We start from the raw sequence: 13571 nt of genomic DNA, 5'->3' as shown, positions 1-13571 counted from the left end.
ACAGGCCTGCACTGGGCAGGTGTCCGTGGACACGTGAAGGAACTCCTGCCTTGGAGTGTAGGACGCGAACTGGGGATGCTTAGAGAACACAGCTGTTGCAAATTCCCTAAGAAATCATCAAGTATCCCCCCTCACCACTTAAGCCTCAGCTGTATGGAGACTACTGCCCAATCCCAGGGCAGTCTGATTACGCTTCGCAAAGAGCTCCATCTGGGCCTCATTTACGGAGTGAGTGGTTTGTTCACATGTTCCCTGGAAAAACTGTCAAGAAGTATGGTTCCTTCAATTGTCAGGATTGAGTCATGAACAGTAATCCACCAGGAGTTGGTCTGGGGCTCGGTGAGCGAAAGCGGGGCAGAGCCAGGGCACACAGGGGGCAGGAGGAGGTCGGACAGAGGCAGACCACACCAACAGGAGGGACAGCTGGTGGGCGCTGGCAGCTTCACAAACGACGAGGGAGCACACCCAGGTGATGAACTGAGGGGCCAGAACTATAAGTGTGGAAGGTATACAGCCGGCTTCTAAAAACAGCTGTCATGAGCTGATACACGGCAGCGTGACTACACTTTGTTAAGATCGGGCATGAGATCTGGACCCCTGCCCTTTCCTTTCAGAATTGGATGCACATGCCCTTCAAAGGGAGCCCGGAAACCCAGCATTGTTCCAGGGGCATCTGTCCAGCCAGTGAGCAGGGGCTGCCAAGGGAGAGAGGAGTGACTTCCTGGGTCCATATTCCCTCTGAGCCGCTGGGCAAGGAACCCCTGCTGGGCTCCTGCTGTGGCGGCCCCCGGCTCTCACCATGCTCCTTGTGGGTCTAAGAAACCAGCGAAGAGAGGTGGCGGCTTTTGTGGCTCTTCCTAGGGGTGAGCTGAAGCCCCCCAGCCCCACCCCGGTCTAGGCAGAGCTGGGCTCGGCCGGGCTCCTGATGGAGAAGAGGGTTCTCTCTCCACTGGGGAACATTCAGGCGCTGCTGGGAATTACTAAGATCCAAATTAACATGAATCCCAGAATTAGCCTTCCTTGGAAAAAGCACCCAGGTGGCAGCCTTGAGAAACCCCTCACTCACTTTGTTTTGTGCATAGACCATGGTGCCATCGAATGCTGTCCTTTCTGACTGTAGGTCATCAGTACTCAGTTTCTGAACCAGCATTCCTCCGGAGGAGACTGTCACCTGCAGTGAATAGAATGGAGATCTGTACAGAAAAGTTCATAACACCCTCCCATCCTGCTTCTCTGTCAAGCAGCGTGTCGGTTTCTTGTTGCTACTGCAACAAATGACCACAAACTTAGTGGCTTACAAAGTCGCAGATGAATTCCCCCACTGGAAGCTCTGGAAGTCGGAAGTCTGAAATGGGTCTTATGGGGCTAAAATCAAGGTGTCAGCAGAGCTGCATTCCTTCTGGCAGTTTTAGGGGGGAATCCTTCCCTTCCCTTCTCCAGCTTCTAGAGGCCACTCGCATGCCTTGGTTTGTGGCTGCACCACTCCAACCCCCTCTGCTTCCACTGTCATGTCTCCTCTGACTCTGGCCCTCTTCTTAGGACCCCTGTGACTACACTGGCCCACCTGGGTAATCCACGATACCCTCCCCATCTCAATACCCTTAACTTAATCACATCTGCAGAGTCCCCTTTGGCCATGTCAAGGTGACATATTCACAGGTGCCAGGAACTAGGACCTGGACCTCTCAGACCAGGGGAGGTCGTTATTCTGGCCCTCACAGCAGAGAGAATGCAGCCTGCGTTAACTCCCGACTTCCGTCACTGTAACCCATTAGCCTGTCCCCTCCCATTTGAGCGGCACGTTCTCCAGGAAGCGCACCCACCCACCCACCGCTGACTGCCTTCCCCCGCTGCCCCTGCTCTTCAGAAGCCCCCCTTTCTGAATGCTTTGCCAACTCTCGGATGACACTGGGGAAGAGCCTACAGTGCGGGCTGCGGCTTTGCACAGCCCTGCCTCGCTTTTGGCGGCGGACTCGTTGCTTGTGTATGGGCAGCAGGCACCCAGCCGCGGCAAGAGGCAGGAGCAGGGCGGGTGGAGGGCCCCTGAGAGCGGGGCAGGGCGGGCAGGATCGACAGCCGGCTCCCAGGAAGTCTCTACTGCCAGAGCGAGCATTCTGGAATCCCAGGCCACACCTACAAGCCCCTCAAGTACGTGTGTCCTCGGGACAAAGCCGCAGGCTGACCCTCACCTTGACCTGGATCCCTCCCCGCTTCACCAGCCCCTCCCTAGACCCTCCTGGACACCGTCTGGGCTGGCACACCGCTGCTGGATCTCAGATTATCAAACAGAAGGCCCATGGACCCAGGGGACAGAATTTGGCTCCCCTTATGGACGTGGACAGCATGGCCCCCTTGGGACAGCTGGGGCAACAAACGTTAGGACCACTGATTTCCCATCAGGAGCAAAGTCATTTACTTACAAAACATCCCCGAAGTCAACTCACCACTCTGGGGTCATGTTCTTTCTCCAAGACGGGGATCAGGGCAGTCGTGAGAACATACACACCTGGGGAGGCACAGAGCATTCATGAGGGGTCATGGGGCCATCTGGTGCCGCAGGACCCCTCCTCTCAGGTGGCCCCGGGGTGGTGGTGAGGTAGCACCTTTTACCTGCATCCTCCGGGTGAGCGGCAAGTGGCTGCCTGAGCTGCGGTCCCCTCCTCTCGGAGGGTTTCTAGTCCGATCGCTGGACCCAGCCCTGTGTTGCTACTACCCACTATCCTGTCCCTTCTCCAGCCTCATGGGGTTTCCTTTCCCCAGGATTGGAACAAAGCTGCCTTAGAACCTCAGGGACTCAGACAATAAAATGTCCACACCAGAGGAAGGAAAAAAGCAAACTACACAACAGTGTGTGATCCCACTTGGCAGAGAAAAAAAGTGTATAGAGACACATATGTTCATTATGTCTAGAGTGTGCATGGAAAACATGAACAGGAAACGTGAAATGTAGCGACACTGCTTAGGCCCCAAGGGTGGGATTAAGTAAAGCGTTTGCTTCCTTTGCTGGGCATTTCTGTACGGTTTGAATTTGAATATTTCTACAATGAGCCTAGAACCTTATGGTTATTTCTGCAATCATAAAAACTATATGTCTAACATTTTTAACGAAATGAGAAAAATATTGTTCAAGTGTATCTGACATGGAGAGATATTCACAGTACATGGAATGAGACGTTTACAAAACGGCAGGAGGAACAGAATTCCATTTTTGTGAGGAAAGATGTGTCAAAATGAAGAAAAAGTATCTGCAAGGATGATATTGTGGTGCACTAAAATGTTCAAAATGCTTATCTCTGAGTGGGCAATTATGATTTCTATGTTCTCATGCTTATCTGTTTGTTTTTTTTTTAAGCAATGAACATATATTACCTTGTGTTAACGGGTTGGGGGTCGGGGAATTTAAATGAAAGCCCTGGGCTCTTTTTGGGCCACTCCTCAGAGTTTCTGCCTGCCCAGCTCTGCCCACCACCTCGAGCCCGGCCCTGCATCCAAGCTCACCAGAGCTGCCTGGTGTCACGGAAAGGGCGCTGGGGGGAGCCGGGAGCCTGGATTTGAGTCCTGGCTGGCACCTACCAGCGGTGTGACCATGGGCAGGTCGACAAAGCATTTCAGCCTTGGTTTCTTTACTTGTGAAAGGGAGACCATAGCTGGACAGCCCACCTCCTAGGATCACAGGGTTTTGTGGTGAAACGAAAATGTGCACGTAGACTGGAAAGCTCTCTGTGCACATTGGTTGTTGCCATTTTATTTCATTATTATTATTATTCCTATTATTATTATTAGCAGTTCTGATTTGTGCCCTTCACGCCACACAGCATTCTTAGTGTCTGCACCCCAACCTGTCATTGAAGGTGCCAGCCTCGTTAGTATTCATGGATTTTTAAAGTCTGGCAAACACTGGGTCTCTGAGAGCTGCTGGCCTCCGTGCAGTGGCCTTGAACACTTTCTTTGCATTCACTGCTGGTGACTTTCTCTGTGATTTAATTTGCGAGAAGTAGAAAGGACTTCTGCCAAAAGCTATCAGCCCCATCAGCCTGCCGTGACGGATTGTCATAAACGACTCCTTGGCGTAAAGGAAATGAAAGCTGGAAGCAGGTTCCACACCACAGGCCTGCACCCCTCCTCTAGAGGCTCCGCTGCTTCCCTCCCAGAGGCCCGGCATGGGCCGAGGGCCGGACTTGCTCCCCCCGCTGGCCGGGCGCTCCTCCGAGGTGGATGAGAGCTGGGGTAGCCCCTCTGCGCCTCTCCCCCGACCCAGGAGACGGGGGGTGTGTTTTGATTTCTGCTTCATCCTCTGCGAGAATATACCCTACCGGTATCAATTTAGATGCTAACAGAGTCACCGGCAGGAAGACTAGCTGGGCCATTCATCCCTACCAAATACGCTCACAGCCTGTGTAGGGCACAGCCAGGTGGTAGGTGATTTTTTAAAACTCCTGGAGAAACTGCAGTTTTTAGCAACAGGCCTTCAGGGCCCTTTCTATCTTTAAAAAAAAATCTCCCGCATTCCAAATCCACAAAACGGGCCCTCTCCCATCCAGCTCTCTGGGCTCCCCCAGCAGCAGATCTGAGCCATCGTGTGTTTCTATATGCTTTTTGCCTCCTAGGTCTCCAGCTGTATCATTTCAAAGCACATATGTCACTCTTCACACACAGCAAGCATTTCTCCTCCCTGAGAAGGAGATGAAGGCTCTCTCTTTCCAGCCACAAGTGATTTATAATCCGCCAGCCTCCTAGCCAGCTTTCTGAGGCCTTTCCTGTGTACCCTCAGCATCTTTTCAGGCCAGCAAAGAGAAACACAGGAAAAATCTGCTACATGCCCAGTATAACTTCCCTGTTCCTGCTCCCTTCTGCCTAGAAAATTTCTCGCCTTGTACAGTTCTTTGAGGCTCCTATCTATTGCTAGATTGATGTTCCCCAATTTAGGAATCTCTGAATAAAGCCAATAAGATCTTTTAAAAGAATCTGCTAAATTAATAACATAAAAATATATAAGTAGTATGTATGTGTATATTTTCATATATATAATTTTTTTTTTTAATTAAAAGAATTGGAATTAAGAGAATCCCGGAGAGGTTCTGTGACTTTTCCAACTTCCCAGCAAGTCCATGCAGAATGGAAAACATGGCAAATCTCCCTTTTCTTGAGTCACTCAACCGCAGAGTCCCAACCAACTCCGGTGCCAAGGGAGTAGGAATGAATCCCGTTGTCTGCAAGTCACTGCTCCTTTAGGATGAACATGGCACCAGGAGCTCCTTGCCCAGCTCACAGATCCTACCACAGGCCTGCTGTTAACACGGGCGCCAATGCCACTCTCCTGCCCCAAAGCCCTTCAACACTCCAGGCGCCCAACCAAATTAAGCAGAAAACTCCTCGGCCTGGTGTGGTAGACTTCCTCTGGAAATGTGCCCCATCCCCTCCCCTTAGGGCGGGGCCCTGCATCCTGTAACAACATGTAACCGAGTCATGACCCTGGGCCAGGCACTGTGTTTGAGCCACGCAACCTTGACGCCCTGGGCAGAGTAGACTGAGTTAGGGGTGACACCTGAGCCAAGCTGTGCCAGTCGAACCCTCCCCGCAAGAGCATGGGCACGGGACCCTTGACTCAGCGGCTGCCATATTTGGCCCATGTGCACGGAAAAGCATCCTGCAGAGACAGGAGAGCTGGGATAGAGTCTGTGGACAAGGGTCCCAGAGAAACAGGAAAAGTTCACCCCAGTTCCTCACGCTCTCCTGTCATGTCCCTGACGCTCCCAAAGCCCAGCTTGTGCCTCTGCCGCTAAGTTCTGTGAAGGCTGCCCTTGCCTCCCCACCCCCCCCAGTAAATCAGTTTTGTTTAGTTGGCTTGAGTGGGTTCCTGTTCCTTGTAACCAGACAATCCCTAAGACTTGGTCTTAGCTAGAAAATCCACCAGTTCGCCTGTGCTAACCAACTAATAGGAATATCCTTGGAAAGGTGCAAGCAGCGCACTGCTAGAAACAGCTATGGGTGCCTTCGGGTCATTCCTATCTTAGTGGGAACCAGTTTAGTAACTTCCATTCCTCCAAGACTGACTAGCTAAGATCAGGGACATTTGGGTGATTCAGAGCTTTGATGAGGAGAGAAAAAAAAAAAAAGAGAACCTATTTTAGTCTGGGCTCCTGGGGGAGGGCAGGTCTGGGTGTAGGGAAGACACCTTCAGCCACAGGATAATGTGCCCCAGCTGAGTCCTGCTCCCAGTAATAAGGAAAATAATTCATTATCATTATGACTCATTAGTATTTTTAATTTACACAATGCCTTCCTTCCAAGGAACTCATTATGTCGATGGAGGTTCATTACGAGAAAGAGATTTGGGAGTGGAATTTATGTTGGACATAGTCTTCTAAATATGGCAACAAGGACCTTTATGACATGGGTACATGACTTGAAGCAAATCTCTCTCTATAAGCTAATTAGGAAGGGATGTTACACTGTGTCGAGCCGGGTAATGCTGAAGGAGAGGTGCAGAGTAGTCTGAAAGCATTCCTGAAACCACATTTCCACCCGAATATTAAACTCATGGTGCTCCTGAAATCATACCATATCATGGGTATGATATATTTCAGTAGCATTAGAAGTATTGTTTGATGAGAAAAATCTACTGCAATGTTTACATTTAGCATAGGAGAACTGATTGGAGTTTCTATTAAGAAACCTTCACAGCCAGCTTGAATTAAAGCCACTTTGGTTACTAAGTGGGTGTATTTGGCTATATGCTTCTACCAGGTATACTACCTGCCGGAGAAAATGACTGTCCCTCTACCCCTGGGAGGTTACTGGTGTAGATTTTAAAGGAGCAGACAGTTGCGTGACGAATACCATTTGGTGCCTCTCCCATTGGTACAATAACACAAACGTCCCACAGCGAGCCTAGGGGCCTCACACGCTGACTTTACAAATTGTATAAAGACCATTTCAAAGCTCATATTACCTGGGGAAGCTGGGAGCACAGAGCCCCAGAGAAAATGAGGCATTAAGAGGCATCAGAGTCATCAGTTTCTCGTGGGGTATTTACTCTTGGTTTGGGGTCAGACAGCGGTGAGGATGAGTCAGATCTTTCCCTTTGCCCCCAACCTCAACTTCCCCGCTTCCAGTTCCACTTGCTAAATGCCAGACCCAGTGATAAATGCTAGGGATACTGTGAGAACTCCCTGACCGCAGGGTGTTCACCAGGCATTAACAGGTCATTATGTAATGAACCGACACCCACAGTGAGGTCAGTGCTGTGCAGAAGAGACTGTCCTGAGCACATGGGATGGGGTGGCGGTGGCATCGGGGCCGAGTTAGCAGTGAGGTGACACCTGAGCTAAGATTTAGAGGCGGGAGAGGCAGGACTAAGCTGGCAGGGTGCTAGGAGAGGGTAGGGATGGAAGGAGGGTGTCCAGACGTGGAGCACAGTCTGTGCAAAGAGCCTGGGGGTGGGAGGGCTCACTCCAGGGTGGCTGAAGCTGTGAGCAGCTGGAGAGCATTGTTTAAACGTGGGAATGGACATCTGTGAGCTCCACCTGTGAGGTGGGAAGGGTCCACCTGAGAGGAGAGGGGGGAGCTCTGGCACCTGTCTTGGGCTCCAGGTAACCCACAAAAGTGAATATGCTGTCACTTCCTTGTCCTCCCCAGGCCATCCAAGGTCTGTACCTCAGGGTGCTACAGCTAAACCAGTGTTTCTGGTGCAAGATGACTGCATCACTCCCTGCTGTCACATCCGAGAGGGAGGCTGTTGGTACTACACCTGGGGCACAAGGAAAGAGCCTGCTTTACAGCAGGGAGAGAATGGGCTTATTAAAAGCATGAAGGTGCTTAACTGGGATTTTGTTTTTAAAATTCCCCAAATGGGTGTGTGGTAGAACTGCTGTTGAGTAGCTCTCCTTTAAAAACACCCATGGAATCCCAGCCAGATCATCCGATAAGGTCCTGGGCCCCCGGGCCAGGATGGGGCCGGGCACCTCACTGGCTTCCGGAATGGGGGCCAGTGCTCCTTGGCTGGGAGAACAGGAGGCGTGGTCCCCACGGGGCCCCGAGAGAGCTCGCCCTGGCCCGGGCACTGCAGCGGCTCAGACCCCACCCCGGAGTGGCGGGCAGGCAGGTGGGGAGGCCCATCGTGGCCCAGGGGCTCAGCTCTGGAAGGTGTTTCTGCCTCATCCAAAGCAGCCTCAATGGCTGGCAGAAGACCAAAGCCAAGGGGCAGATGATCTCTGACTTTTGGGTTTATCCATAATGTCCTTAGGAGGGCTGCACAGGGCGCCCCCCACCCCACCCCGCCCAGTGCAGTTTTAGACCAAGAGCCTCACCCAGGGCTCCAAAGCCCTTCTAGGGGCCGAGGGGTCCTACCTGGTAGCTTCAGGAGCTCCAGACCCCACCAGCCTCTCCTGGTGCCTGAAGTCTGGCCTCCTCACCCCCAGTCTATCAGTCCTCTGGGTGAAAATGTCTCGAGAATGAGAGGAGTGATGAGCTAGGGCTTGCTCTGGAAGATATTAAAATGTATGTGAATAATGAGAATAGTGCAGTCGTGACAATAGTGACTAGATCAGTGGAACAGACTGGAGCTTGGAAAGAGAAGCAACTTAGTGAGAATTTGGTATATGAGAGAGATGGCATCACAACTCAAAAGAAAGGAAAGATTATGCAATACATAAGCAGAGCTGTGACACTGCTTATTAAAAAGCGTGAGAAGAAAGAGAGAAAGAAAGAGGAGAAAAGGGTCCTTACCTACCTAATACCCAAATAACTTCCAGTGGACGAAAACGCTAAATAAGAGAAAATGTTGTAAGAAAATAGGGGGAAAAAACAAGTATTTAGAGTAACCAGGATTTTTTTTAACCATAAAAATGAATAAATCAGTCTTAATAATAAATATACAGCCTGACTACATAGAAAATTTAAACTTCTGTGTGACCAACCAAAGCACCAAAAACAGAATTAAAAAGTAATTTGCTAAACTGGGGGGGGGGGGGGGGGGGGGCGGGGGAGGGCGGGGAGGAAGGCACTTGTGATAAATGTGCCAAAGAAGGCTTATAAACCAAGAGTTTAAAAGATGATGGTCACAATCGAAAAATGGGCAAAGGACATGAATAGGCAACTCCCAAAAGAAATACAAATGGCCAGTAAATAACCACCATCGCCAAGTTCAATATCACTAGTAACCAAAGAGACGCAAACGAAAGTAAGATGCCAGATTTCATCTATCAGTTTTGCAAAGATCATTCTTTTGGGGATGATGGGTGGGACCCAGAGTTTGTTGGGATAGGGAGAGATAAGCACAAAGAATGCTGGTGGGAATACAAATTGCTCCAATTTTTCTGGCGGGCAATTTGGTTAATGTATAATGCATTTGGCAATTTGGTCAAAGGTCTCAAAAATGGTCACAAACTAGGTGTCTGTAATTTCACTCCTAGGAATCCATCCTAAGGCAATAACCAAAGATCCACACAAAAATGTATGAACAAAAGTACTCATGGTGGAATCACTTTCAATAGTGAGAAGTTGGAAACAAGCTAAATATCCCACAATAGGGGATAAACATACTAAACTATGGCACATTCATACAATAGAATATATCCTAAATAGAAGTAACATTTTAAAGGATGTTTAATGATATGAGAAAACATTTATAATATAATGCTACCTGGAAAAACACAAGACTCAGAATGGTATACACACTGTGGCCCCTCCTCGGAGTAGGGGACACACATAGAAAAAGGCTGGAAAAAACAGACCAATGTTAATGGTGGTTTTATCTTAATGATGGAATGACAGGAGAGTTTTGGTTTCTCTTGGATACTTTTATTTCCCTATTTTCTAAAAGAAGACACATTTGTCTTATGATTAGAAAAAAGCGACCCTGAATAAACACCTCCTCCCTACCCTGCCCCACACACAAAGTCCTAAGATGGCACCTGCTGAGCACAGACCCTTGATTTACTGAGCTGTGAGCTGGGACCCAGAAAGGAGTGTAGCCCAAGGGAATGAGAGAAAGGAGACAAATGTTTGGAGGGAAGGAGCAGAGGAAGCATGAGGAAGGGAACTGGGAATGGTGCAGAATGTGGGATGCTGCTGAAGCCATACTGGTTTTGCTGGGGCCCTGATAATACTCCAGCGTCCATTCGTTCAGTCATTTGAAGAGATCAGAGGGGCTTGGGCACCTTGGGGCCAGATTTCAAAATGGGAGAAGGACACCTAAGGGAGCCCTCTGATGTAGCTGGACAGCAGCCCTCTCTCCCTCTCCCTCCTCCTCCATCTTCCTCTCTCTCTGCATCTCAGGGGCTTCTCAGGGGAGAGGTGGTGCAGAGAAAATTCTAGGACAACAACGGGGGTGAGGAACGATGGGAAGGCCAGTGAGACACTGAGGCTGGTTGATCACCTTTTCTTTTGTGACTACTGCCTGCTTCCCAATTTTACCCAGAACCAGATGGGCTCACAGAAATCATGAACTCTGGCTCCGGTCAAGCGTTCCTCATGGGCTCGCCTTCCCTCACCCGAAGAGGCTCTCCTGGACAGCAAGACGGCCATCTCTCCGTCCACAGCCTTTGCGCATTCCACTATCCTTAGAATAGCGGAAGGACTTTCTCCGGCCTCCGCACAGCACAGCACGGAAGGTGCCTCTACGTTTACTCCTCACCAACTGATGCTTTTTAGCACCTACTATTATCAGGCGTGAGCAGGGTGACCTGTGCTCTAGGCTGGAGGGAAGACAGTACCCCTTCTAGGAGCGCACTGATTACCAAGGAGGGCACCTCAAATCAATCATAGTAAATAGTCTGCTTCTTACCAAGAAACAGACTCACTGTGCTGAGAGCTATGATACTTTCCTATCTTTTTGCTTTTTCTTATATATTTTTACGTCCAGTAAAATTCTGTGTGTGTGTGTGTGTGTACGTGTGCAGCTCTATGAGCTCTTGCAAATGCATACAATTGGGTAACTCTATGCATTAGATTGTGGTGTGATTCACAACCGTTCCGTCACCCCCAATAGTCCCTCACAGTCGCCTACTACCTTTGTGGTCACACCCTCCTCCCACCCCTAACCCCCAGCAACCACCGATCTGTTCTCAGTCCCCATAGCTTTGCCTTTTCCAGAACGTCATATAAACAGAATCATACAATGCATCCTTTTGAGTCTGGCTTGACTTCCGCCAATGCATTTAAGATCCAGCCACATTGCTGCAAACATCAGTATTTTGTTCCTTCTTATTGCTGAATAGCATCCCACTGTATGGAAGCGCCACAGTTTATTCACCAGTTGAAGGACATCTGGGTTGTTTCCAGTTTGGGGTGATTATGAATAAAAATAAAGCAACTATAAACATTTGCGTGCACATTTTTGCATGAACACGTTATTTCTCTTGGGTAAATAACTTACAACTCCTTCTTTAACCCTCACCTCTAGCCTATAAAGGTATCATGATCTCCATTTTACAGAATGGGACTGTGAGGCTTGAGGAGGTTTAAGCAATTTGCACACAGTCACGTAGCTGGAGGAACTGGATTACCCACCCAGTGGGTCAGCTCAAAACGGACTGAGCTCCTCGTAAGGGCCAGGCAGTGCCCGCACTCAGTGATTCATGCTCTATGTCAGAAACCACCTATCAAAGGGTGACTTCCATGGTGCTAAGATAGGGTCACAGAGGGTGCTCTGGGAGCCCAGAGGAGGAGAAGCGCTGGCCAAGCTCCAGGCTGGTGTGCTCCCAGCGAGTCACGGAGGAGAAGTGAAAGTGAACCAGGAAGGGGACGTTCCAGGCACAGGAGCCACAGGAACAAAAGCATGGAGGTATCCTGCTGGTGACAGGTTCCAAAACTAATGGGCTGACCGGCAGAGGATCCATGTTGGGAAATCATGGAAGTATGTTTGGACAGGTGGGGGAGGTACCATAACAAAGGACTTCAATGCCAGGTGAAGGGATTTGGATGTTACAACAATATTAGCTGACATTTCTACAGTGCTTACTATCCCCAGGTACTGTGTCTTTCTGGGAATCCTGAAGGTTTGGGAGCTGGAAGGAGGTTTTAGGAGCCAAATGGTACATAGGTAAAGCTCAGAGTAAGGCTTATTGACAAATAAGAATGCCTGGCACCAAACACATTTAGTGTCTGAGGGCCTATTTCACCTTGGAAGTACCGTTCTCTGCTTTCCTGGGGTTTGGACCCCAGCTCCCTTCATGGATGAAAAGAGAACTTAACCATATGGTTACTGACATTGTTTATGTGTCTGATTCCCCCACTGGACCAGGAGTCCATATAATTTCTGAATCCTCATCGCTGACCACAGGGACCAGCTTACAGTGTGTGCTCTTTAAATGTTTATTGAACAAACAAGATGTTTTGCTCATTAAATATTTGGGGTTAATAGTTACAACATCAAACTCAGATGACCCATTTCCAAAGACTTAGAATGTAATAAAATAGACCCTTGTCGTAGATTACTGTTTGACAATACTCACCCTCTCTTCCCCAGTTTCCTGGGAGGAATATGTTTCCCTGACTCTTGATTTTGGGCTCCGTGAAATGACTTGCATTGGTCAGCTGGACGTTAGCAGATCTGAAGCAAGCAGGGGCTTGCAATGTGCCTGCACACTTGGGCTTCTGCTATTGCCACTGGAACATACTCTGGCCAGCCTAACGGTCCAAGGAGGATGCAAGAATTTGGAACATAATGCAGACCCAACTTGCTGCTTAGAGATACCCTACTGAGCTCAGCTGACATCAGCCCACCCAGCAGACCTGCATAAGAGTCAACAAGAAATACATGCTTATTTATTGTATGCCTAAGAGATTTGGGGGTTGCTTGTTAGGTAGCAAGAGCTGACAGATACAAGCCTAGAGCAAAAATGGACCAACTATAATTTTGTTGTCCTTTATTTAGGAAGGTGAGTCACTCAGACTCTGGTTTCAAACTACTTCTGATCCTGTTTCCTTGTTTATGAAATCTATAAAATTGTTATGAGAATTGAACGAGATAGTCCAAGAAAAACACTTAGTGGAGCCCCTGGCACATGGAAAGTGTGTGCCATTATTATTATTATTATAATTATCATCATTATTATTAAGGTGTTTCTGGACCCTGGGTCCCTGCTTTAAACAGCAGTTACCATTGGGTGTGGAGCTATGCCGGTGAGCAGAAAGCTCCAGATAACAGAATGTGAAGGGACAGAACATGTACCGTACACTGATGTATGTACGTCCTTCCAAAATGACCTCAACTGAACTTTCCCACCTTCTGCCAAAGATCTAAGGCACCACTGCCTGTTTATTACAATCAATTAACTGATGACACAGCTGTCTCGGAGGAGGTGGATGGCATCCTTGTCTCGTGTGCCGTGGGTGAGAGGGGCTGAGATGCGGGTGAGAGTTGTGATGGGCTGATGCTCGGGCTGTGGCCGGCTGCCAGCACAGCACTCAGAGAAGCACTGCGCCCCCACCCACCCCCCCACACACATCGTCTTCACTCCTCACGGACTCTGAATGCCACTGAATGCCAACAGGCAAAATGGATATGGTTTGAGAAGACCCGAAACACAGGGGCAAGAAAGGCAACCAAACAGCATCTGTCTCATGAG

General features: G+C 49.2%; 1 protein-coding gene across 4 annotated transcripts in view; it reads right to left on the bottom strand.

Moving 5' to 3' along the window:
* DHRS12 (dehydrogenase/reductase 12) overlaps positions 1-13571 on the bottom strand; it is a 37011-nt gene that overhangs the window by 5095 nt on the left and 18345 nt on the right. For all 4 annotated transcript variants that reach the window (XM_068526592.1, XM_068526593.1, XM_068526594.1 and 1 more), the window contains 2 exons: positions 2445-2506; positions 1067-1171 (listed from right to left, as the gene is read on the bottom strand). In XM_068526592.1, coding sequence (XP_068382693.1) covers positions 1067-1171; positions 2445-2506 — 167 coding nt within the window. The remainder of the gene's footprint in view (positions 1-1066; positions 1172-2444; positions 2507-13571) is intronic.

This window comes from Eschrichtius robustus, chromosome 18 (assembly GCF_028021215.1).
Source record: "Eschrichtius robustus isolate mEscRob2 chromosome 18, mEscRob2.pri, whole genome shotgun sequence".
Lineage (NCBI taxonomy): Eukaryota > Metazoa > Chordata > Mammalia > Artiodactyla > Eschrichtiidae > Eschrichtius > Eschrichtius robustus.
Note: the sequence above shows the minus strand (reverse complement) of the source record. Positions and strands in the feature narration are given on the sequence as shown.